Raw genomic sequence first — 25,664 nt, forward strand, 5'->3', positions numbered from 1 at the left:
GGAAGGGGTCCCCGAATGGCGAGTGCCGTCGCGGGGAACCGCCGCGCAGCCCCGGCCCGGAGCCGCCCCGCGAGCCCAAGGTCTCCTTCTCCTGCGGCGGCGGCGGCGCATCGCCCGGCGGGGCCAAGGCGGCCGAGGAGGGAGCGAGCGAGGATGCGGCCGAGGAGGTCCGCGGGAGCCAGGCCAGCTTCATGCAGCGGCAGTTCGGGGCGATGCTCCAGCCCGGCGTCAACAAGTTCTCGCTGCGGATGTTCGGCTCGCAGAAGGCGGTGGAACGGGAGCAGGAGCGCGTCAAGTCGGCGGGGGCCTGGATCATCCACCCCTACAGCGACTTCAGGTACGGGGGAACCCGCGGGGTTCGGCCGCATCCCGCATCCTTCGGGCCGGGGAGCGGGGCCGCCGGTGCGGCCGGGCCGAGGGCACCTTGAGCCGCCGGCGGGCGCGGGAGGGGACGAGCCGGGCATCCCCCTCCCCAGCGCAGCGGCCGCCGCTCCGGGGATGCCGGGAGCCCTCGCGGTGCCTGGGCAAGGGCATCCCCTCGTCCCCTTGTCCTTCCCGGGGCCTCGGCAGGTTCGGCCTGGCTTGGACCTCTCCTGAGCCCCACCGGGCCTTGGCTGTGTCCCCGGAGCTCCCTGGGGTTCGGTGCCCCCTTCCCTGGGCAGGGCTGGGCAGGGGGATGCTCTTTGCCGCTGCCTGGCTGAGCGTTGGGAAGGCTCCCCCTCCCCCAAGGAGGCCTGATTCTGTCCCTGGGGTTCAGCCAGTTTGAGGGGGGTTCTCCTCACTCCCGGGAGCACCCGAGTCCCCGAGATCCAGCCTGTGTGTCTGCCAGGCGAGGAATGACAAACCCRGGAGAAGGCTCTGCAGCTCCATCTCCTTCCCATCCTCTGAGCCCTGGCGAGCTCCGGAGTGGCAAACGCTTCCCGAGTCGTGTGGAAKCTGCCGGGAGGGATGGCTGCGCTCTCCGGGGCAGGCAGCACGGCATCTTGCAGGGATGGGGAGGCCGAGACCCTGCTGGCATCGCTGGTGAGCCAGAACCAGGAGGATCCTGGTCCAGCGACCTCAAAGGGGCTGGAGGAGCCTTTGACCACAGCCTGGGGGGAGCTGAGGGGCTCGGCCCCAAATCCTTGAGCTGCTGTGCTGGTGAAAGGTTTGGTGTGGCTCAAGGGAAGGTTTGCTGGGTGCTGGGTGAGGGATGCCCCTGAGGCAGATCTCAGGTTCTGTTCACTGCTGACACTGACAGGTCCCCGTGGTCTGTGGCTCCCTGAGGCAGGCAGAGGTAGCCATGGGCTCAGGGCAGGGAGCAGCACCTTCACCTCCTGCTCTCACCCTCGAGTGCTGCTCCTGGGCTGCTCTGGCATCTTCCAGAGGAGCAGTTGGAGGCTCTTGGCCTCCCCTCTGGGTTGACTTCCCATAGAGGGTCTTGAGCCTTTCCACCCTGGGATCTGCCKTGGGAACCCAGTGGAGCCCCCTCCTCACCTCACTGACTGGACACTGGGTTGGGTTGCAGAGCTGGGGTGAGGAGTGACCACAACCACACCGCCCGGCCACCACCCGTCCTGTGGCCAAGGGGGCTCCGCTGTCCCTGCTGTGACAGAACAGAGGTGGCAGTGCCAGGTGGACCCTGGGGGCTGCTGAGCTGAGGGGGACTTGGCCCCTCCTCACCCTCAGCAGCTGTGGGATGCTGGGGGAGGWTGGTAGCGGGGTGACCCCATGCCTGCACTGGGGCAGAGCCGGCACAGCCACGGTGACAGCGGCAGAACCACAGTGCTGCCAGGAGCAGGGGTCTCCCYGTGATGAGCTGCAGTGGGATGGAGGCCTTGGAGGATTCCCCAGAGCACAGCAGCATCACTGCCTGGACCGGTGCTTGCAGCGGGCAGGCGGGTGCTGGGRTGACCTTGGGGAGTCACCCTGGCCGTCCTGCCCCGCACGGGCTTCGTCTTCTTGGAACCGCTCTGGAGACTTGAAACCCATTGGGGCAGAGTGGCTGCCTGTGTTTTGAAGCTGGAAGTGGCGTAGGAGAGTTCCCTGCCCAGTGGGGAGGAGCTGCAGGCAGAGCCGTGGCATCCTCCAGCTCCACAGCTGTGTGCACAGGAACAGGATCGGCCCACGCCGGGCTGGGCATGAGGAACCCGCTCTGCCTTGTGCACATCGGGGACATGAGAGCATCCCTCCTGCCTTGTCCTACCTCAAAATAATCAAAAAAACATTTATCCAACAATGGTAATGGAGCGTGACCTGGTCGTGTTTGCCCAGCAAAGCCCATTTTCCCATCTTAAGAGAAAATCATTACCCATCTGCATCTGTGACATCATTTCATAATCGGCATCGTTCAGCGATCRCGGCTCCTCGCAGGCACGGCGCTGCCGTCGTTCACACGCACAATTCAGGGCAGGTTTGCTCCAGGAACCAAAGTTGCTGTTTACATAAATATTGAATGACGAGGAAGCAATCAGGGCGGCTGGTGAGATCCTGAGCTGYAAATTTGATCAAAGAGACCTTGTAAGTGCGTGCTGGAGCAGGGCCACCTCCTTTTGGGTGCTGGGCAATGGTTGCTGCCAGCTCTGTTTTGGTTCAACCATCGCCAGCTCCTTCATCTCTTCTTTTGGGGTTTCTGCACCAGCCCTGARGCATTATTTTGGGAGCTGCAGATGGTGATTTGGGGGTAATGGCAGTACCTGTCACCCTGTGACCACCAAGGGTTGCTCCAGCCTTCCACAGCGCTGGGCTGGGACTGGGCTTGGAGCTGAGCAGGAGRTTCTCGCTGGTGATGATTTTCTGTTGCAAGAGCTGGTCCTGCACGCGAATCAGGGGCAAAGAGGAACCCAGAGCACATGCCCCTGGTGTTGCTTGGCTGGAGTCTTCCTCATCCAGTTTTAAATGCTTTCAGAAGCTTTCCCTCTGCCTGGAAGGTGCTCCTGAGCAGTGGGACTGGGCTGGGCAGCCGCTGTTGCTCCCGGTGTGTGTGACAGCGCTGCCGCTGCTCCCGGTGTTCCCATTCCCTCTGCTGAGGGTGTTGGGGAGCTGGGCTGCTCACCGTGTTCCCATTCCCTCTGCTGAGGGTGTTGGGGACCTGGGCCCCTCCCTCTGCAGCGTCAGGTGCTGAAAGCCACCGCTCAAGGGGAGGAGAGGCTGTGACCGACTTGGGGGACTGCGAAGGTTTGGGTCCTTGAGCGCTTTGCAAAGCCTTTATCCCTCCAGGAAAAAGGCTTTTCCAGAGGAGAGCAGCACCAGTTGTCCATCCCAGCTGGCTGTGCTGGGATCTGGGGGTGCGTTGGCCACCACTGCTGGCCCAGCTTGGGCAAACTTCTGCCACAACCCACTTCTCACGGCAACCTCGTTTACACAAAATGAGTATTTAGTGCGAGTTTGCAAAGTGCCAGTCCTGCAGCAACCCCACAACAATCTGATCCCACACTGACCCTGTGCTGCTCCTGGCCACAGTCCCCATCAGGGCCAAAGGGTTCGGAGGAGGGTCTTGGGGAGCGTGGACAACTTGGTGCCTGTCCRATGGGATCAGCACAGACAGGAGGGGATGGACCATCCCTGGCAACCCCTGGTGCTCTGAGTGCTGCCAGTGGAGTTGAGCAGGGACCACCCTGGTACACCCCCAGTGGCCATGCACCCCATTAGGGCTTGGACCCCACTCTTATCTTGCCCAGGAGCTCAGAGCAGCACGGCTGTGCCAGGCAGGTGACGGAGCAGGAAGGTGGCAGCCGCCGCTCGCAGGGGCCTTGGGCATCTCCTGTCATCACTGCTGTCGTACAATTGGGTCAGAAGCGAGGGAGGGGTGTCGAGGATCCTGATTAATTTGTTTTCAGATATTTTTAGTAGCCTGGATTGGATCTCTTTTCTATGCACATGAACCTTCCAAGGCAGAAAGCGTTGGCATCGCACTCTGGTCCCCGGGGCGATCRCACAGGGTCAGTTGTGTGCGTTTGGGGGGGATCAGGAGCAGTTTATCTTCCTCCTCAGGCCGAATTCTGCCCTGGCTCGGCCAGATTGCAGAGGGATTGGAGCCAGGGGGGAGTTTTGCCCAGCTGGCGTGGTTATTTAATCTTTGTTCTTCGCAGCTTTGCATGGCTAATGCCCCTGTGGGACCCACGCAGYGCTGCGGGGTCACTCTGAGTGGGATCTGCTGCGGGGTTTAGGGACAGGTCCAGCCCCACGGTGGCTCTGCTGATTSCAACATCCCTGGGAGGTCGCAGTGYGTGGGATCACGGGGGTCCAGCCGGGCCTGTTCAGTGTGGGGGTGCAGGGGGGGCACAGCTCCTTTGCCGAGGGTACCCTGGGGACCGCCCTGGCGTGAAGTCATCGTTTTGCAGCAGTGACATCACTCACGGTTGCCACGGCAATGTCTCACATGAGGAAGGTGTCATTGGAGAAAGGTCAGGAGCTGGGATGCTCGGCTCCTTCTGGTCCTGCGCTAGTCTGCGCAGCGTGGGGGGGGTCCTCGTCCATCCCCCCCTTTCCTGTGTGTGTGGGGGGGTCTCCTCCTCGTCCCCCCCGCCCCTGGGCACGGCTGCTGGGGTCAGAGCGTGGCCGTGGCACCCCCCACCCGTCACCGTGCAGCTCGCAGGGTGGGCTGAGCAGAGATGCGTGGGCGGGGGTCCCTGTGCGTRGCACCGAGGAGAATCCTCCCCATTCCTCCCCCCCGGCCGGGAGTGGCAGGGCCGAGGTGTCCTCGGCGCCATCCCGCCGTGACAGAGCTGCTGTGACCTTGCAGATGCTCGGAAAGGTCATCGGTGGCCCGGGAGAGGAGGACGAGGAGWAAGGGGAGAAGGACGGCGTGAGGCAGGAGGGGGCGGAGGAGCAGCGCAGYCCGGGCAGGGCCAGGGGCGGAGGCGGCCGCCCACCCCCGCTCCGCCGGCGCGTCTGGCCGGGGCTGCGGGCGCTGCCGCCGCCAGCTGCAGCCCTACGTGCTCCGCTGCACCGGAGCCGCGGCGGCTCCTTCCGCTGCGGGGCCCTYGGGCACACCCCGCCCTGGCACCCCCCAGACCGCGACCCAGCCTGGCCCAGRGAGCCGCCAGCGTGAGGTGGCCCTGGATGTCCCCAGGGACGTCCCCTGTGCCCGGGTCCCCGCTCTGGGGCTGCTCCCAGATCCTGACTCCGCCCGTGACCTTGGGTGCTGCCCGAGTTTGGGGGGTCCCCAGCACATGGGATGCCCCAGAGCAGCTCAGCTGGGGTGTGTCCCCCTCTGGTGCTTGGTGTCATCATTCTCCCCTCTCCCAGAACCTGCTGCCAGGGGCCAAATCAGCCCAAACCAACCTTCAGCCTCATCCTCTACCTCAGGGGCTCTGCTGGCTTCAGGATCACCCTGGTGCCATCATTCTCCCCTCTCCAAGGACCTGTTGTCAGGGGCCAAATCAACCCAAATCAACCTTCAGCCTCATCCTCTACCTCAGGGGCTCTGCTGGCTTCAGGATCACCCTGGTGCCATCATTCTCCCCTCTCCAAGGACCTGTTGTCAGGGGCCAAATCAACCCAAATCAACCTTCAGCCTCATCCTCTACCTCAGGGGCTCTGCTGGCTGCCTGGGAGCAGTTTGGAGAGCGGGGAGCAGGGTGTGGTCTCTGKGGAGAGAAGGGGGTTCCTGTGGCTGAGGTGGCATTGGGGTGACAGCACCCCAGTGGCACAGGTCCCTCAAGGCAGGGCCTGGTGGCCGAGTCCCCCGTGGTTGAGGGGGACAGTGGTGACATTCCCCTCCATCTTCTCGCTCCCCAGATTTTACTGGGATTTCACAATGCTGCTCTTCATGGTGGGCAACCTGATCATCATCCCCGTGGGCATCACCTTCTTCAAGGAGGAGACCACRGCCCCTTGGATCGTGTTCAACGTGGTGTCCGACACCTTCTTCCTGATGGACCTGGTGCTGAACTTCMGGACAGGCATCGTCATCGAGGACAACACAGAAATCATCCTGGACCCCGAGAAGATCAAGAAGAAGTACCTCAAGACCTGGTTTGTGGTGGACTTTGTCTCCTCCATCCCCGTGGACTACGTTTTCCTCATCGTGGAGAAGGGCATCGACTCGGAGGTTTACAAGACAGCCCGCGCCCTCCGCATCGTGCGCTTCACCAAAATCCTCAGCCTCCTGCGGCTCCTCCGCCTCTCCCGGCTCATCCGCTACATCCACCAGTGGGAGGAGGTGAGGGYCTGCCCTGGGACCCTCTGGGAGCAGCTGGATGGCTGAGAAAGTGGGAGCAGGAGGGGCCCTGCRAGCGCAGAAATTCCCTGGCAGGGTGGAGAGGATTTGTGGGGCTGCGTGTGGGACCAGGGGGTGGCTGTGACCCACCCTGGAGGGTTTGGGGCATCCATACAGCACTCGCCGTGGGTGACAGCGTGGCTGGTACACCATCTGCTGCTCTGCTGGCTGTAGGACCATGTCCCCCTGCCCAGCTCAACACTTGCTGCCTCTCCTGCCCCACCAGAGCAACAGAAAGAACTCCCAGCTCCTCAGTGTACCCAGTGCAGGAGACAGGGGAAGTGCTTGGCTTTGCTGCGTGTATCAGGGCTGTACCCTGCCCTCAGTGCCCTGGGAGCTGCCCCGCTCCCTCCTCAGTGCCCGGAGCATTTGTCTCTCCCCGATCCTCACCAAAGCTCGCTGTCATTAGCGCTTCCCGGGCGGCAGCACGGCAGCACCCACCAGCTATAAATAGGCAGGTGGAGCGCAGCCACCTCGGGGCTGGAGCCAGGCCGGCCACGGGAGCCTCTTCCAGCTCAAACCACACAGGTCAGAGCCCTGAGCAGGGCTGGGCAGTGGGGGACAGCCCCCGTGCTCACCTCCTGCCATTCCATCACTCACAGATCTTCCACATGACCTACGACCTGGCCAGCGCGGTGATGAGGATCATCAACCTCATCGGGATGATGCTGCTGCTGTGCCACTGGGACGGCTGCCTGCAGTTCCTGGTGCCCATGCTGCAGGATTTTCCCCAGAACTGTTGGGTCTCCATCAACGGCATGGTGGTGAGTTCTGTCYGCCCCACACCGTGCTCCTGCCCGCTCCCATCCATCTCCATGTCATCTGTCCTCCATCCTCCCACCCCAGGAGATGCCAAACCCTGTGTGGCCAGGGTGCTGGATGCTGCTGTCACCCTGGTGAGGTGTCACAGGATCTGGAGCAGTGGATTGATCCGGGTGGGAGGAAAATGCTGACATGGGGCTCTTGGCCCCTGCYGCCTTCTCCCGCTCATTAGCCACAAAGCTGCTATTAATAAATAATGGCTCCTGTTTCTAATTGCTCTCTCTCAGCCCTGCAGCCTCCTGCAAATGGCCCTTTTCCCCTGTCTGTCTCATCCTGTTCCATCAAATCTCCATCTCCGCTCTGTTCCGCCTGGCTTCCTCTTCTTCCTGTCTCACCCTCCTCCTTCCCTGCTTAAGAGTTTGGACAGTTTGCAAAGTTTGCTTTTCAACAAATTCCCATTGCTGGGAGAGAACCGGGACTGTGGCCAAGGTGGTGGGCCCTCGAGGGCTGCTCACACTCACACTCACACTCACACTCACACTCACACTCACACTCACACTCACACTCACATGTGCACGGCTGAGCCGCTGTCCCTGTCACCGCAGAATGACTCCTGGAGCGAGCTCTACTCCTTTGCCCTCTTCAAATCCATGAGCCACATGCTGTGCATCGGCTACGGCAAGCAGGCACCCGAGAGCATGACGGACATCTGGCTGACCATGCTGAGYATGATCGTGGGSGCCACGTGCTATGCCATGTTCATCGGCCACGCCACCGCCCTCATCCAGTCGCTGGACTCCTCCCGGCGCCAGTACCAGGAGAAGGTAAAGCTGGGCTGGGCTGGGTGGGGCACACAGATTCGTCCCCTCCTGGAGCTGGTCAGGAGTGGTGATGCCTGGTGATTTTTGCCTTTCTTTTTATGCACCTTTTTATATAGTTTTATACATTTTCTGTACCCTTTGTGTATCTCTTGTACCTCTAGGCCCTGCTTGCTTGTAATTCCTGTAGTCTGATATCCCAGCTTAGCTTAGGAGTTCTGCTGGGCAGAGAGATCAAACATCCTCAGGAAGGGCTCAGCATGCCCTGTGCTATCTTAAACTCGAGGCTCCAGCCTTGGGTGAAGCCTTCTCTCCAGAACATCTTGTGTAAACTGGGTTCTCACCTCATCCAGGGCTGGAATTCATTAGAATAGGGGGACATTACTGCATTTGTGAAGTTTCTTATTGAGGAATCCTAGATAGATATGCTAATTCCTGAAATCTATAAAACTATCTGTGCTATACACGGGTGTGCATTCTGCCATCAAGTTGTGCACCTGGGATCCCAAACACCACAGTAAAACCCTTTTATCCCCTTAACTGTGTCTGTGTCCTTATTAAAAACTGCCCATCAAGGCAACAGTGGGACTGTGCAGTGGGGATGTGGGTGGCAGATCCCAGCTGACACCGCCTCTCTCCCCACAGTACAAGCAGGTGGAGCAGTACATGTCCTTCCACAAGCTGCCCGCTGATTTCCGCCAGAAGATCCACGATTACTACGAGCATCGCTACCAGGGCAAGATGTTTGACGAGGACAGCATCCTGGGGGAGCTCAACGAGCCCCTGCGTGAGGTGAGGGTGGGAGAACTGGGAGGAGGACGATGCTGTGAGGGTGGGGATTGTCCCCCCTTTGCTGAGGGAAGGGATCCCCCCCTTCCCTGCCATGGGGTGGGGAGCGCTGTGGGTTCCACCAGCTCCTGCCATGTCTGTGCTTGGGGTCAAACACCTCARTGTGGAACAATCTGCATGCCAGGGCATCCCCATGAGTCTGCCTGGGGTGGGGAACGTGTTGCTGGGGCAGTGTGTCCCAGCTTCCTGGGCTCACCCGCTTCCCCACAGGAAATCGTGAACTTCAACTGCCGCAAGCTGGTGGCCTCGATGCCGCTGTTCGCCAACGCCGACCCCAACTTYGTCACGGCCATGCTGACCAAGCTGAAGTTYGAGGTGTTCCAGCCCGGGGACTACATCATCCGYGAGGGCACCATCGGCAAGAAGATGTACTTCATCCAGCACGGCGTGGTCAGCATCCTCACCAAGGGCAACAAGGAGATGAAACTCTCCGATGGCTCCTACTTTGGGGGTGAGCATGGGCACGACTGGGCCTGGCTCCTCTCTCGGGGTCTCAGTGAGAGGCACTGGGACTCCTGAGCTGTCCCAGGGCATCCACTGTGTGGTGCTTCTCACCTGCCCTGTTTTGTCCTCACTGGTGGTGTTCTGACCTTGGCCATGGTGTTTTTCCCCCAGAGATCTGCCTGCTGACCCGTGGCCGGCGCACGGCCAGCGTCCGTGCGGACACCTACTGCCGCCTCTACTCGCTCTCGGTGGACAACTTCAACGAGGTGCTGGAGGAGTACCCCATGATGAGACGGGCCTTTGAGACTGTGGCCATCGACCGCCTCGACCGCATCGGTAGGACATGGGGAAGGGTCTGGAGGGGCACAGGGGGTGTCTTGGCAGAGGGGACAGCCGTGGTTGGCATGGCAGCCCAGCACAGCCCCAGTGCAGGGTCTCACGGTGCTTCCTCTCCCTACAGGGAAGAAGAACTCGATCCTGCTCCACAAAGTGCAGCACGACCTCAACTCAGGTGTCTTCAACAACCAGGAGAACGAGATCATCCAGGAGATCGTCAAGTACGACCGGGAGATGGTGCAGCAGGCGGAGCTGCAGCAGCACACGGCCATGTACAGCCCCGTGCAGCCGCAGGTCACCTCTGCCATCGCCACCCTCCAGCAAGCCGTCGCCATGAGCTTCTGCCCGCAGATGGCCAGCCCGCTGGTGGGCTCCATGGCGCTGGGCTCGCCCCGCATGATGCGCCGCTTGCAGTACGCCCAGGCCGTGCCCAGCCCYTTCGCCGTGTCCCCCGTGCTGCTGCAGCAGAGCCCCCCGCCGCAGCCGCAGCCCCCCGTGCCCCACGCCAACCCCTCGCCCTCGCAGGACCCGGCTCAGCCCACGGCCCTGCCCGCCTCCACCAGCGCCTTCGCCGCGGCCGCGGCCAGCCCGCCATCCCAAAGCCCGCTGGCCAGCCGGACGTTCGCCTACGGAGGCGCCCCAGGGCCGCTGGGCTCGCAGCTGTCCCTCAGCCAGCAGCCAGCGCCCAGCTCGCCCCAGCGCCTGGCCGCCCACAAGAGCACACAGGCGCTGCACACCAGCAGCCTCAGCCAGGATTCGCGGCCCCTCTCAGCCTCGCAGCCCTCGCTGCCCCACGGGCTGGCGGCCGGCAGCACCCAGAGCCCCCCGGCCTCTGCCCGAGAGTCCAGCACCTCCATCGGCGGGGGTCCGGCCGCCGCCTCGCCGGGCCCCGGTCCCCCGGCCGGGCTGCGGGGCCAGGCGCCCACACGGGGGGCTCCGGCCCACCCGGCGCCCACGGGCTCGGGGCTGACCCCGCCGCCCGCCCTGCCGCAGGACTCGGCGGCGGCCCGCAAGGATTCGGCGTCCAGCACGCCCGACACGGACCCGGCCAAGTCCAGGCTGTCTTCCAACTTGTGACCTCCGCGCCGGGCACGGGGACACGCGCGCCAGAGAGGGGCGGCGGCAGGGAGGGAGTCCCGTGTCACCTCGTGTCCACCCCGGGACAGGGCCACTGCCGMCCCCCGCCACGGCGCCAGCCCCGCTCCCCGGTCCCTCCTGCCGCCCGCTGCAGAGCGGGGCAACGGCCGAGGGTCGGCCTGGGGCCGCTGTGCCCCCTCCCCACCGCGGGGTGACCGGGCTGAGCCCCCCGGCTGTGTCGTCTCTCCGACCAAAGTCTGACCCTGTCGCCCGCTCCCCGCGGCGAAGCCCCGCTGCCCCCTGGCCTCCCCGGCTGCCCATAGAAGCCACAGCTGCATCCTCGCCATGACCAACTCTGTGTATGATATCTAATGACCTGAACACATCCCTGTGTGTGACCCGCAGGACACCTCCCCGGGGCTGTCGGCGCAGCCCCGGCGCCGCGCGTGTCCCTGCGCCCCTCCCACAGACCCAAGGCGAGGGGTGACGGTCCTGGACTGGAGGTAAGTTGGGAGGGGTCCGAGGGATGGTCGCCCCGAGGCTTGTGAGCACCCACCAACACACCGTCCCCCGCTCCGGGGCTGGGGGTGTCCCTGTAGGCAGCGCTAGGACGGAGGCAGGCGCTGGAGCCCGAGCGTACCAGGTGCCTGCGTGTGTGTCGCGTGTGCGTGCGTGTGCGGGTGCGTGTGCAGATGTGTGTATGTGTGTGTATGCGTGTGTATGTGTGTGTATGTGTGTGTGCACGTGTGCCTCGCTGCCTCGCTCTCTGGAGCCTTCCACGTTGAATGTACCGCGAGCGCGGGGCCCGTGCCAGCCCCGGCACCCCGCGGCCGAGCAGCCGCACGGACAGGGCCCCAGTCCAAGCGTCCACCTCCCCATCCAGCCCATCCTGTGCAATAAACGTCAGCAGCTGACAGAGCTACGCACACGACTCCGGTTCTGCTTCTTTGCCATCGTTCCTCCCCCCTCTTCGTGCCCGGCCCCGGGAGCCGGAACACCGGGCACAGCCCCAGCTCGGGCTGCGGGACGCAGCTTTGTCCTCTGAAGAGCTGCCTCCCCTGCCAGAAAAGCCACAAGGTGAAAAGGCTCTGCCAGCAGCTTTCCCCTCGCTCCAGCAGCAGGCAGGAAGAAGCTGGGTGCARGCTGAGCCTGTGGTTATAGGGCACAGCTGAGAACTGGGCCAAACACAGCTCCAGTTGCAATGTGCCATCCACCTCCAACGCCAGCCCGGTGGAAAAGAGGGCTGGGAAGCCACAGTGCAGGGAGAATGGGAGGCTCCTGGCTGSAAAGCTGCAGTTGGCCCCTGTGAGAGTCCAATTCCTGCTGTGGCTGCGCTGGCACAATTCCACGTTTCTGCTACAAAAGCATTTTCGGAATGTGACACCCCTGTGAGCAATCGATGCCCAAGCTGTCAGCAGAACAGGGCCAGGCTGGGAGGCAGCAATCCCATGTCCCTGTGGCCCTGGCAAGGTGAGGCAAGAGCCCAGGCACTCCACAAAGACTTTGAGGAGGACACAGGTCCCATCTCATATTTCCAAAAATATTTTATTTACAATACTGTACATATCCACCCCCCTGAGTTAGTGGTTTTCCCTGCCTGAGCCCCAGGGAGCAGCAACAGAATCCATCCCTGGAAATAAAAGTCAAGAGCAGCAGAGGCTGTGCTGTGGAGAGTGGGGACAGCGCTCAGAGCTGAGGCTGTGCTGTGGAGAGTGGGGACAGCGCTCAGAGCTGGAGCAGGGGACACAGCAGCACCCACCCCGAGGCTGAGGGCAGGGCTGGGGCTCCTGCTGCCCCTACAATGTGAGGAAAGGACAGGGACAGCACCCCAGGACATGCAACAGTGCGGCAAAGGATGGTGCTCACAGCACTGGGGTGAGGGCTGGGAGGAACCACCCTGGCTAACGCCACCCCTTTGTCCCCAGCCCAGAGCYTGGTGCCCTCTCCATGKGCWGGGACASGGGCAGTGACAGCAAACAGTGCAGGCTCCATCCTCCAACGGCTGCTCCAGCAGTCCCAGTTTGCCCCAGCAGCTCAGAGTGGGGCAGGGCTCTTGCTGGGCTGGAGGCTGCACCTCATTCCCYGTGAGATGTGGCACAGAAGAGCATCACTGGCCAGTGCCCACCGTGGCTGGAGGTCCAGAGGTATCCCAGGGCCCTGTGGGCTGCCAGGGCTCAGCTGAAGAAATARGTGGAATCCATCACTTGCTTCAGGTTGAATTCACCTGAGGGGAGGGAAGGAGAGGTCAGAGAGCAGAGTGTGGATGGACAAGGGGGAGAGATGTGGCCTCAGGGCACGAATGATCCCTGCCCCTGGGCTGTGCTGCCCATGGAATGCTGGGCCACTCCACACAGAGGTCAGGCAGAGCCAGATGGCCTGGCAGACACAGGGCTGAGGGATTAGAAGGAGTTAAACTAATTGCCTTAATCCCATTGCATGTATATCATCTAGATCCTGGCAATTACCMTGCTGAGTCCCTCACTCCCATCTCTGAGCAAATGCTCAGGGTTGGAAACAGATGGGAGCGGAACAAGAGCAGGATGGAGAGAGCTGGGTCAGCCTGGGGGAAATCCCAGGGACTCAGAGAAGATGGCAGGAACCACTCACAGGGATGCTACAGGGAAATGTGTCTGTGCTGGACTGCTCTGCCCCATGGCTCTGCAGTCCAGCACAGGAGGGGAAGCCTGATCCCAAGAGACAGCTCTGGCTTTTTGCCTTTTGGTGGTTTTGAGGGCCACTCCATCTCATTCCCCTCGTCTCCAAAACATGCCTGAGCTCTGCAGTTCCTGTCCCATGCTCCTACCTGTCTTGGGGACATTTGACAGCTGCTCCATCAGTCTCTTCTGCCAACGGGCTATGGGTTCTGTGCTGGACCTKGATGAACTAGAAGGAAGCAAATAACAAACATGGGTTCTTTGGAACGAGGCACATCCTCTGCTGCTCCTCAGGGCAGTCCCTGACAACAGGATTCAGCTCTTCCAAAACAGACCATGCACCCCATAATGGGAGCAGGAGCCCAGCCCCAGCAGCCCAGGGCAGGCCAAACCCTCCCTCAGTTCTGCAGCAAAAAGGTGTAGAGCCCTTGGTTTTCACACAGCTATCAAAGGTGATTTGGGTGTCAGGCAATTAGGAAGGGCAGATTCCCCCCAGAGCAATCCCCAGGCAGGTGACACAACCTGTGAGCACCCGGACACAACCTCTGGGAGAGAGATTTGGCACAGGCAGGAAGGACCAGAGAAAACCAACAGGTCAGAAATACCTGCAGTACTTCTCCAGCATGAACTCGGACAGATCCTGCAGAATCTTCTCGCTGTGCAGAGCCACGAACTGCTGCCGACAGATCTGACCCAGGGAGGTACAGATTAGCAGGTGTTTCCTTCTTCCCCTCAATGACAGGTCAGAGGTGAGGGGAAGGGGAAGCAGCAGGAGTGGGAAATGGGGGCTGCCAGACACGGGTGAAGGGAATCAGCCTGGGGAGGTGTGAAGCAAAGGCTGACCCTCMTTAGCAAGGGCCCAGGGCCAGACAGGGGCATTGACTCTGCCAGGGCTGGGTCCAGTGCCCATTCCCACAGAGATTCTCCCCCACATGCTCCCTGCAGAGTGGGAGGAGATGGAGYACCAGGAAATCAGCTGCGACCGCCAGCAAACATCCCAGGCTCACCTCAGCCGGGTGAATCCATCAGCCTATGGAGCAAAGCCCAGGGGAGGCGAGGCCTGGCATGGGCCCAGAGCACAGATCAGCAAGATCTTGCTCACAAGGGAGCCAAGAGGACACTTTTACCTGGTTCATAACATCCACAGTGAGCGCGTGAGTCCAGTAGCAATCGTGGACAGAGACGAAGGTCAGGCCCTTCCTGGGAGGAGGCAAAGGTGCCATGAAGCAGTGCTGAGACCCCTCGGTGCAATGGCCCACCCTACACAGAACCCGGGGCTGGGACAGCAGCAGGGACCCCACAAGGAGAGGGACACCCTGTGGGTCTTCAGAAAGAGGTGGCCAGTCCCAGGATCTCCCTTTCTGCTTCCTATTCCTTCCCTGCCAGGAACCCCAAATGCCCACCCTACAGGGAATCCTCAGTCCCATGTGGTGCCTTGCCCAAGCAACAATCTCAGGAGAGTCCCGAGCCAGGGAAGAGCCAGGTGAGAGCCCAGCTGCCCACTCCCTACCTGAGGCAGTGCAAAGCTGTGAGCATCATGTGTGTGGAGTCCAGGGAGTGGATGAAGTTGGGGGGGAAGGCRTTCTTCTGCTTCACAGTGTCAGGTTTCCTGGGGGACAAAGAAGGGGAGAAGCTGGGGCACTTCAGGGCCAAAAAGTGCTACCCCAGCCTGGGGGCGAGGAGGTTGTCCTGGTGGGGCCCAAGCTTTCTGCAGCTCAGGAGGATAATGGGAGCTCTTTGACAGCTTCCCTGATGGGAAGCCCTCGACCCCCAGAGTTGGGGTCAGCAGGGGGATGGTGCAAGCCATGGTTTCGTACTTACTGATTGCTGTTGTAGCTTTTCACACTCAAGTTCTGCATGCCACAGTTCAGCTGTGGGGAGACAGAAGGGACCAGTTGTCACGCTGTCACTCTTCTGAAAAGGGGCCTGTGCCTTTGCAAGGTGTCCCAGCACTACAGCAGCTGCCACTGCCCAGTGACACCTTGCCCAGCTCCCCTCCTGAAGGTGCTGGCAGGCATCTGAAGCCCTTCGCCCTCGCAGGGTGAGCTGGCCCGAGAAGGGCTGCTGGAGCCGGGCTGGGGGGCCGTGAGTCAGCACAGCAGCACGTGGGAGGCGACAGCAGCGAGGCTGAGTCACACGAGCCCTGAGGAGGCTCTGAGAGCGGGGAACGGCCCGTGCCCCAGCTGCCTGAGTGGGACGGAGCCGCAGAGCTTCCTCACCAGCCCACCCACACACTCCAGGCTCTGCAGGGAGTGATGAGGCTGGAGGATGTGCCTGCAYACAGGGATCCTACCTGCTCTGCAGGCTCACCACCGGTGATGCTAACCTGCTGGGCTCTAGCCYGGCTGTCTTTTCCCTGCTCCCACCATGGCACAGGGAAGGTGTGCCATGACACCTTGCACTGCACACTCACCACAGTGGGCCTGGAGCGATAGTAGGGCTGTATGATGGGGAGTCCCAGTGGTGTGACCCACTCCACCGTCCGGCCTGACTGGGCRATGAGCTTGGCGCTCTCTGTCAGCCAGCTCTGCAGAAGAGAGGATGAAGCAGCTGGAGTTAGTGTGGAACTGCCCACTCTCTCCCAGCACAGGCCACTTTGACTCCTGCCACACACTGGGACAAATCCAGTGCTTACTGGGGAGTTTGGCACAATCCCACACTCTGGGCTGGACAGGAGGATCCTCTCTGGGCTAGGAGAACCATCTCTCCCCATAGGGATCCCCATGTCTATGCATGAGTGGACCAGGGATGATGAAAAAGTGGAGATAAGAGCCAACAGGCTCCTTACCTGGATGTCTCGAGTTGCTGAGAACATCTCCTTGATGCCGTTGAACACCTGCTTCACCAGGTAGTGAGATGCTTCCCACAAATACTCCTGGCACAGAGCAGAGGCAGAGCCATAGGTCAGAAAAAGGGAAAGTGACAGGATCCAGAGAGGCAGGGACACACAGGAACACTACCTCAGGGAACTCATCGATCTCCTTGAGGCGTTTCTCGATCTGCAGGCGGCCGCCGTAGCGCGTGACCCCGTACACCACCGTCATCACCGTCTGCTTCACCACCTTGCGGCTGATGAGGCCCTGCAGCACTTGGGCAATCTTCACCCCCCTCTCAGCATCCTTCTTCCGAAACTCCTCCACCTTCAGGAGAGTGGCCCCGAGTCAGTGCCAGCACGAGCCACGCTGGACCAACCCCCTCCATGGCTGGTGGCCTGTGGGACCCTCCCAGCCATGTGCTGCCTGGCCCCAGCTCCCATCAGAATCCCTGCAGCCCAATTCCATCATCGTGGATAAAAGGCATCTGCTGAARGGATCCAGCACAAATAACTGCCTGCAGAGCCTTCCCTGCTGCCTCAGCACTGATCTTTGGGACAAGGACATGGCTTGACTGTGGCTCAGAACTTGGGTTCTCCCGTCTCTGCCCCCACAGCAATAACTGAGCAACCTCTGCACCCCCATGAGCTCTTCATGCTCTCTGGTGTGGTGCTGCCTGGAGAAAACCTGCAGAGTGTTTCAAAACCTCATCCCTGGGAGATGCAGGGTCCAATGCCAGCTCAATGAGCCTCTCGGGACTCTCCCAGTGGCAAATCATGTCTTGACAAAGAAACCAAAGATTCTGTAGCAGTACCAAGGGATAAACCTCTGCCCCCTCCTTCCTACTCAGCTCAAGGGAGAAAAATCTTATAACCCATGGGCCAGCCAGCGGTGACCAAGGGATGAGGAACACACACTGCTCTCTTCACCTCTCTGGCTTAGTTCTCCCAGGATTCATTCAGAAGTGAGGACAGCAGAAATCCCAGGGGATTTCTCACAGCCATCTCTGTGAAAACAGCTCTTCAGTCAGATCCCACTGGGGATGGAGAGTGACCAGCTCATGTCTCCCCATCCCTCTCGTCTTTCCCCTTGGGAGTGGGAGGCAACCTGTGCACACCAAGAGGAAGAGGCAGGTCCAGAAGGTCTCCCCATGTCCCTGCTGTGCCTCACCTGCTGGGCCACTGCACTGTAGACATCCTGAGGGAGCCCACAGGGCACCAGGTTGACGGAGACAGCACCGCTGAGGTCCCGGCCAAGCGCTGCATAGTGCTGCAGCCCATTGCAGGAGCCATCCTGCAGGAAGAACAGGAGAGAAACCAGGAGTTGGTGTGGACAGAGCCCTGCTCATCCACCCCCTCCCCATGCACAGGTACCCTCATTATTTTCCTCTCTCTCTTCTGAGCAGTGACCATCTCCCAGCAGTGAYCATTTTCTTCCTACTGAGTCCACCCCTAATTACTGTGACCTGTGAGGTTTAAAAGCAGAAACCTCACATCACCACCTCTGTGGGTTTCCAAAGACATCAGAGCTCTGTGGAAAYGCTGAAAACAAGAAAACTGGGAAAACACTGAAAACGTCTAGGATGCTAAAAGCAGCCCCAAGAGCCAGCAGTCAAAACAACCTCAGCAGTGGGAYCAGAGGCAGGAAAAGGCAGGCCAAGCCAAAGATCCCTGAGGAAGCCCCAGCTGGCTCTGTAGCTCCAGCCAGCTGCACTGCCAGCAGATGAAAACATCCCTCTGACAGAATSCAGCTCCCACCCAAATTTCCCAAAGCTGCATCAGAGGCACGGTGAGTGTCTGCCACAGCAGCTGCCCATGCAGCCCTGCTGGGACYGAGAGCAGCTTGGGTGACACAGGCAGGACCTGACTGGTGGTGCAGAAGATCCTGGTGCTCCCCAGACTGCACTGGCAGTGATGCTTCTCACAGATGTGCTGCTGTTCCTGCCCCCTGTGCTTGGGCTCTCTCTGGTCACAGGGAACCACAGACACCCCAGGACTGTCAGGCTCCTCAAGCAGGGCCCCTTTCCTCCTGCACCTTCTCCCCACTCCCTGCAGTGTGGAATGCAGYGCCAGAACCTGACGGCTCCGTTAATTGAACGCTGATGACTCAGGCACAACGAGACTCCTGTACCCTCCAGAAGAAGTCCTTGCTGGTATTTCATCAGCTGCACTCTCCACACACCCCCAGCTGCTCTCTTGATCTTTTGTTGTCATCAAAATATCAGTCCTGACTGTCTCATGCATATTGCAGACCATCACAACTGGCAGAACAACTGCTGCCCACCCCACTCAGTCACGATCACTGGAGCTCCTCATAAAACAGAGGAGCAGCCACACCTCATCTGGGCACAATCAGCCAGGAAGGACAGGAGCTGAGCAGCACCTGAGCAGGCACAGGGCACCCAGTGACAGGAACTGAACGTGGAGGACAACCAGCTCTGTCCCCATGTCCTTTCTCTGAGTTCCAGACCTCCTATATTGGCTCCTGCAGACCTGCTTGGGTTCAGCCTTGGAGGAGGAGTGGAGCAAAGTCCCCCAAAGCACAGCTCTGAGCACTCCAGATAGCCAGTGGCATATCTGGAGCTGACTTCCAGTCCTGATCCTGTGGCTGTACAAGGTGAGACTGGCCTGGCTCTCACCCTGCAGCAGCTGCCAGCAATCTCCCAGCTGGATTCTACTTGAGCCAAGGGAAGCGAAGCAGCACTCAGCTGTACTGGCTCATGGATGGCTGCAGGCAGCAGCAAATCACCAGAGTTCTCATGCCAAGATGCCCAACACTGCATTCCCATTCCTAAAAATCCCAGCCACGTGGCACACTCAGACCTGGAAGCTCATTTCCTGCCTCACTGAGGCTCACACGGGCTGTGAGGATCTGCTGGGTTCCTACCTGGTGAACYGGGAAGTGAGAGATGTAGGCTGCTGGATCTGGGGACCTCGAGGCTTTGGCGATTTCCATGCAGCATGCCAAGGCTTGCCAGGGCTCATCAGTGTTCATCCACCACTTCCTGCCCTGGGAACAAGAAAGCACAGGCTGCTAAGAGCAGGTAGTGCTGCTGTGCCCCTCAAATCACAGGCAGGAACCCCATAGCACYTGGGATATGCTGGAGCCATATCTCCACTTCCCTAATATTTCACCATATTTTCAGACAGAAATGTTTTATTTAGGAATCTCTGCATTGCTTTGCTCCCTTTTTGCCTCTCAAAGCATATTTTTCAAARCRTTTTTTGTTTCTAAATTGATCCGATTTCCATTTTATTTCACTTCCTAGAAGCTCCCACGTACCGTGAGCGGGTTGTCAGCTGAGTCCAGGATGTCCTCCATGATTTCATTGGCATACTCCAACCTCTCCTGCAAGGTGTTCTTCTTCTTCAGCCCCGTCAGGTTGATGAGGTGGATCTTCAGCCAGTCGAGTCCCCTGGGCCCCAGTGGCCTCCCCTCTGCAAACAGCAGGATGGCCCGGGTGACATCATTGCCCAGGTGGTTGAAATAGGGCGGGCACGGGTAAGTCCTGCCACGAAAATCCATGTTGTGAGGGAACCAGAACACCTTGTCCCTGACGTAGTTGGCGATGGAAAGCTTGTAGAGCGCGTCCATGCGCAGGCTGTGCATCTCTGCAGTCTTTTTCTTGCACAGGAACAGCTCGTGCTTGAGGGATTCGCTCCAGGTCGAGAAATGGCCRGGAGCAGTGGGAGGCTTGGGAGCCTCAGAGAGGGGTGGTGGGATGTCCAGCTTCTCATCACCTTTGTCGTTGAAGATGGAGATGATGATATCCAGCACTGGTTGGTTGATCTTCCAGGCACAGTTGCCCAGCTGGTTGAGGGCATCGAGCACRGGGTGGAGGTTCACCAGGGGACACTGCTCCAGGAGCAGCTGGTGGTGGATGATGTCGTCCATGAAACGCATCAGCTTGGTGTCGTTGAGGACAAAGGCACCAAAATGGGGGGAGGTCCAGGGCAGTGGGGGGCACAGCATGGGCATGGCAGAGGAGTTGAAGGTCAGTGTGGTCTCTGCAGCCTCTGACACAAGCCGGGAGAAGATGGGATGGGGCTTTATCCGCCCAACCTGGAGAGGAGAATCAGAGAGGACAAGGTCAGCAGTAGAGTATTAGGGCTGGAGTCTGGAAGAACCTGTGCTCAGTCATAATAGCGAGTAAGGAGAGCATCCACACAGAATCAGGGGCTCCTTGAAGCATCCCTGAACAGGAATGGCAGCAAGGACAGAAAAGGGTCCTGCAAGGGTCTGATTTTGAGGAAGGGGCACCCTGCACAGCCCCAGAGACCCAGGATTAGGCTCACCTGCCAGCTGCTGTAGAAGGAGTAGACGTGGTAGAGGACAGGGATAGGCTTGGACTGCAGGCGACGATTGAGGATGTTCCTGGGCACTTTGACAGCCTTCACCAGSAGCTCCAGCATGTGCATGCCCAGGTGCATGAGGAGTGCACAGGGCCAGCTGCAGTTCTTCAGGTGAAGGGAGGGCCCAAAGCCTGCTTCAGCCACCAGCTTCTCCCAGTATTCCCGTGGTAAGTACTGTTCAGRCTGGGAGGTGGAAGGAGAAAATGGGATCAGCTGGAGGGGCTGCTCCCAGCGTTTTTTTTTCCAGATGGGATCTATCCACCTGGGATGTGCCTCTGAGGACTCTCCTATTTCTGTGACCTGCAAGGTCCCCCCAGATAGGGGTGTTTGGGGAGGGCTGAGGAGAGCCCAACAGTGAGAACGGGGGCAGTGGCACTGCAAAAGCTTCCCTTTCACCACATCCCAGTGCTGACACCCTGGCTCCACAGCATCCTGCCCAGATTGCAGACCTGCCTTCCCCCATGTGCACTYAGCTCTGGGAACAACCTGCTCACCTGATCCTTGAGGTGCCCAGGGCAATGGCCTTGGCCTCCCTTCTCCCCTCCTGCCCTGCAAAGCACACCCTGTTCAAGCMCTGAGCTCTCCTGGATGGGACATCTGGCTCCAAGGGCTCCTACCTGGCTGTCCTTTGCCAGCAGCTGGACATAATTCTTGTAGACCTCCTGCACCTTCTCCAGCTGGCAGCTACGCAGCTTCCTCTGGATGATGTATCTGTCATAGACCTTGGAGCCCAGCTCCCTGGCCAGGACAGCCAGGGACTCACCTTGTGGAGACAGATCATTGAGGACCTGKGAAAGGGCAAGGCAAAGAGGGTCTTAGCTAGGAGAAACAGAGACAGCAGAGAGACAAAGCAGGTGTTAAAGCTGCTGTGCAGGGAGCACAGGAAAATGCTGATTTCCATGATGCTGAGCAGATGGTGAGGAAGGAGACAGCCAGGACAGAGCATGGACTTCTCTGACTGCTCAGGGAGCAGACAGCCTGCACCTAATGGTAAAACTCCCGAGAAGTTCCAATTCTGCAGGCTCAAGTGGGACACTAGTGCTTTGTGACAGCTCCATGACTGATAGTCTGGCAGGTTCCTACCTGCAGCATGATGTCCACGTACTCCTCATCGGGCAGCAGGCACAGGTAAGGGTAGAGCATGCTGTGCTTCGATAGCCTCCTGGGCTTGGCCATGCTGCGCTTGGAATTCTGCAGGGCCTGCAGGATGGCGTCGTGCCACTGGGAGCGGAGGGTGCCCAGCAGCTCACGCTGTGTGGAGAGGAAGGAGGAGAGCTGGTCAGCATGAGCTTCCCCCTCTTTAGCTCACAGATCCCCAACTCTCTCCCAAGGGCTGCAATGGCCCCCTGCCCCCAGAACCCCTGAGCTTTACCGCTTTGACAGCCTGTGGGGTCAGGGGCTTGGCTGTCTCCACTGATTCAATGGTTATGGTGTTCTTCAGCTCCATCTCCAGCTGCTGCTGGAAGCACTCCTGCAACTCCTTCATGGAGAAATCCAGCTTGGGATATGACACCATCGTCTCCTGCAACGGGGGAGAGGCAGTCAGTGCCAAAAGTGGGAGGAAGAGAAACTGTTTTCATTCYCCCAGCTTTCCTGCATGGGGTTTGTGGTACAAGTCTGGGCTGAAAACACGTTGCTGGGACTTCTGAGTCCAGAGGTCTCTGGCAKGCAAACCCMAGAGGCTGCTCTGCTCCTGTGYTATGGCMAAGAACCYCCCCAAGCAYCCCCTCCAGTGCATGGAAGCCAYCTCCATRYCYCTGCAAGCCCTAGGCTTYGCTGTTCCTCTGTAAGGTAGTCATYAATTTGACAGTTTGTSTGGTTATTGAGCAGAGATCAGGTTAAAAGGTTCTTCCTTTTTAGCCCTTCCCTGGGGTAGACCTGAGGACACCTGTGAACAGCACCTAGCCAGCTCAAACATCTCCCTGAGCYCTATGGCTTACTCTGGCATAGTAGTCCTGGAGCAGAGAAGACTTGCAGATCTGGGGGCTGGGTGGAGGAGGCAGCTGGTAGTTGGGCTGGACAGTCCTGATGGCCCACAGCACCATCTCCTTCTCATCTTTCTCAAACAGGCACTTTTGGAAGAGCTCATCCACATGGAATCCRTCGCTGTTCAGCTGCTGCAGGTACCTGAGGAGGGGCACAGGGGACAGGTTTGATCTTCCCCAAGGGTCTGAGCATGTTGTACAGCTGCTGGAGCAGGAGCTGCCTCAGCACAGCCTGTCCCACAAGGTCACCCGTTTCAGGTTACAGGGATCAGGTGTCCATCCCTCAGCCTGCACTGCTGCAGAGCTGCCTGAGCGAGGAAGCCAAGCTCCATCCACTGCAGGACCCAGCTGCCCACAAGCAGCCCCACTGACACAGCTCCCACACTGTCCAGGACAGTCCCTGCCAGCCCCTCTGGTCAGCTTGAATTCCCCTGAAGGCATCAAAAACATTTATCCAGCCAAAGGACACAGAGGCCAGTGATACATCCCTGAGGTGTCTGTTCAGCACTAGCGCATCARAAGCTTTGTCCATCCTCTGGAGAGGAGCTGGCTGTGCCTCCAGCCCCAGGCACTGCCCCCAGACTCAGCCTGTGGGATCTCACAGGGCTCTTTCAGTTCCTCAATTTGGCACTGACACTTTTCTGCCTGTTAAGTTCCATGAAATCCACCCCTGAATCTCCTGTGCTCCTCTGGAGAGCCCTGCAGCAACCAGCTATCTGCCTGAGCCCGCCAAAAAGGGCAAACTCCACAGAAGTGCCATAAAAACAGAGGAGCCATTCCCACAGGCAGCAACTGAGGGGCCAGGAGGAGTGAGATACCTGGGGTGGAGTCCAAGGTAGTCCCTGACTGGAGAGGGGCTCTCCCAGCCCAGCCCTGCAGCATCCCAGGAATTAAGCTGTTCCCACCTCCCACATCATCTCCTCTCCCTGCACAATCCCACACAAACTGCCCAGCAGCTGGGGRTGGCAGGGAGGGTGCTGTGGGAGSTTTGCACACCCCAAAATCTGSYCATTARRAGTGGGTCAGAGCATCCACGAGTGCACACAACAGGGCTAGCTCCTCCTGACCCTGACCCACTGCGTGTCCCAGTTCTCCCAGCACAGTCTGTGGTGCTACTGCCCCAAGGCTCAGCAGCACCTGAGGCAGGAATTACCTCAAGATGGCTTTGGGAGGTGACTGGTTCCGGCCCATGCACTCCAGGGCCACCGCGTAGGAGTCCAGGTTGGGCCGGCGGCCGGTGGACTCCAGCATGGAAAACAGCCGGTCAATGCGATTCAAGCAGCCCTGGGGATGAGAAGGGAAGGAGGCTGTGGATACTGACACCAGCAGCACCAAAAATCACAGCTTCACAACCCTCTGCTCCTGTTCAGATTTCGTCATGTCCACACCACTCTTTCCCCATTCCCTTCCTTTCTTCAGAGCCACCTCACAGGGATCTGTGGCTTCATGCCAGCTTTGTCCCCTTTGGCAGGAGCACTTACTGAAGGTGTGTGTGGCAAACAAAACCAGCTGGAGGCTCCTCCTCAGGAACCAGCCCCTCTCCCACCCAGAGCACCCACAGCTCAGTACCTTCCTGGCCCAGCTGCGCATCACAGTGTTGTAGGCACCAACATCCAGCACCTTCCGCTTCACGGGAGAGCTGTGGCACAGCAGCAGGTACCGCTCGGCCTCCTCCGGCTGCTGCAGGAACACGAAGCACTCCAGGTTGGAYTGGATGGTCTGCTGCAGGACCTTCTGGTTGCTCCTGTCCTTTGGCACCCCCTGAGGCCTCTTTGGTTCCACTGCTTCCTTCACTTCCATCACTGTGGGCTTGCTCTGGCTCCAGGCAGCATCTGCTTTCACCTTTGGATTGGCTTGGGCAGCACCRGGCAATCCCTGCTCCATCTTCAGCTGTCGAATGTGCATCTCCTTCTGCAACTTGTCAGCCCAGCTGCTGGGTCGGGCCAGGCCATCACCCTGTGCCCTGGGAACTGTCTGCTTCTCCATGGGGCCAGGAGCCACAGACTCCTGGTCCTTGTCATTGTCCAGTGGCTCCAGGTCCACTTTGTTGACCATCACCTCTGGGATGTTACTGCCTTGGAGCTGCTTCGCTCGAGCTTTGAGCACTGGTGGGAAATAGAGGGAGATGATGGGAGGTAAGGCACAACAGAAGGTTCTGTCTCATGCAGAACGTGTTCAGAAAAGAGGGTCTACACAAGAGCTTCATCCYTCCTGCTCCCAGATARATACTGACCACTGTCTCTCTGAGAKCTACYTGCAAGGTGGGGCCYACCCCAGCATCCCAAGAACCCAGCAATGTCACTGCCAGGAAAAAAGCAACAGCTCAGGCTGGTCTGACTGCTGCCCGCCCACTGCAGCTCTCCCAGTGCTCACCTTCCAGCAGCTCCGTCCTCTCACAGGCACCATTTCTGTTTGCCTTCTCCCTGGCGCTGGCAGAGGTGTAGCTCCTGAAGATTCTCCATGGGATCCCTGCCACAGAAGACCATGAAGATGTGGGGGTCAGAGAAAGCTTCACTCCTTCGAGCACTCCCTGATCCACGGCCAGTGTGGACAGAGCAAGCAAGGGGTATTTCTCAGCTCAGCAGCAGCAGCAGAGAAGGGTCAGAGGGCAGGAGGGACAGGGACACCCCTCACCGCTTGGATCCTGATGCTCAGAATGAACATGACCCCAGGCACACCACAAACCCAGCGCTATAAATGGGGTGGCAGGACGGCAAGACCCCAGAGCAGGCGGGTGCCATCCCACAGCTGGGACAGAACCCAGAGCCCCTGTGTCAGTCCTCTGGAAAGTAATAATATCCCAGCACTTCTACAGCCTCGACTCTATCCCGGGAGMGCTCACGACGCAAAAAAAAAACCCTTCCAGCGTTTAGGTGTGTCCAGGGAATGCTCAAGATAGTGGGACGTCCCGGCCCAGCTCCGTCCCCACACTCAGAACCGAAGGAAGCCCTGCTCCAGCCCCGTCCCCACACCCGGGCCGTGTCCCCGCCGGTCACTCCGTGCCCTCCCGGTCCCTCCCGTGCCTCCACGGTCCCTCGGTGTCCCGCCGCTCCCCGTTCCAGCTCACCGGGCCCCCTCAGCCCGCCCGGGCCCCTCAGCACCGCCCGCAGCCTCAGCAGCGACATCCCGGGCCACGCGCGCCGCGCGCCGCCGCGCATGCGCCAGCGCCGCCGCGCCACAGCGGGGCACGCCGGGAGCGCGAGTCCCGCCGCGCCGGACTACAGCTCCCATGGTGCAACGCGCCCCGGCGCCCCGCGCCCCCTGGCGGCCATGGCGGCCCCGACGGGGTGGGTCGGGACGAGYGCGGATCCCGGGACACGGCGGCGGSASCGGGAGGTGGCGGAGCMCGGSGAYACGGAGGAGCCCGRGRAC

The 25,664-nt window shown here is 59.9% G+C and overlaps 2 protein-coding genes across 2 annotated transcripts; one reads left to right on the top strand and one right to left on the bottom strand.

Annotated features, from left to right (window-relative positions):
* Positions 1–11: 11 nt before the first annotated feature.
* HCN2 (hyperpolarization activated cyclic nucleotide gated potassium and sodium channel 2) lies at positions 12–11,192 on the top strand. Its single transcript, XM_057377510.1, has 8 exons — positions 12–337; positions 5,722–6,145; positions 6,805–6,966; positions 7,570–7,788; positions 8,428–8,574; positions 8,842–9,082; positions 9,247–9,411; positions 9,536–11,192. The coding sequence occupies exons 1-8, from the start codon at positions 192–194 to the stop codon at positions 10,486–10,488; spliced, it is 2,457 nt and encodes an 818-aa protein (XP_057233493.1). The 5' UTR covers positions 12–191; the 3' UTR covers positions 10,489–11,192.
* Positions 11,193–12,445: 1,253 nt separating this feature from the next.
* On the bottom strand, positions 12,446–25,443 carry POLRMT (RNA polymerase mitochondrial). Its single transcript, XM_057377552.1, has 21 exons — positions 25,360–25,443; positions 24,666–24,761; positions 23,862–24,397; positions 23,446–23,576; positions 22,248–22,434; positions 21,680–21,829; positions 21,391–21,558; positions 20,925–21,095; positions 20,251–20,490; positions 19,238–20,017; positions 18,842–18,964; positions 17,126–17,248; positions 16,103–16,282; positions 15,931–16,017; positions 15,556–15,669; positions 14,964–15,013; positions 14,653–14,751; positions 14,270–14,342; positions 13,748–13,830; positions 13,292–13,371; positions 12,446–12,712 (listed from the first exon to the last, which is right to left on the bottom strand). The coding sequence occupies exons 1-21, from the start codon at positions 25,415–25,417 to the stop codon at positions 12,663–12,665; spliced, it is 3,579 nt and encodes a 1,192-aa protein (XP_057233535.1). The 5' UTR covers positions 25,418–25,443; the 3' UTR covers positions 12,446–12,662.
* Positions 25,444–25,664: the final 221 nt, after the last annotated feature.

The sequence above is a fragment of the Malurus melanocephalus genome, unplaced genomic scaffold (genome assembly GCF_030028575.1).
Source record: "Malurus melanocephalus ecotype Western Australia unplaced genomic scaffold, MMel_1.1 scaffold_318, whole genome shotgun sequence".
NCBI classification, from domain to species: Eukaryota; Metazoa; Chordata; class Aves; order Passeriformes; family Maluridae; genus Malurus; species Malurus melanocephalus.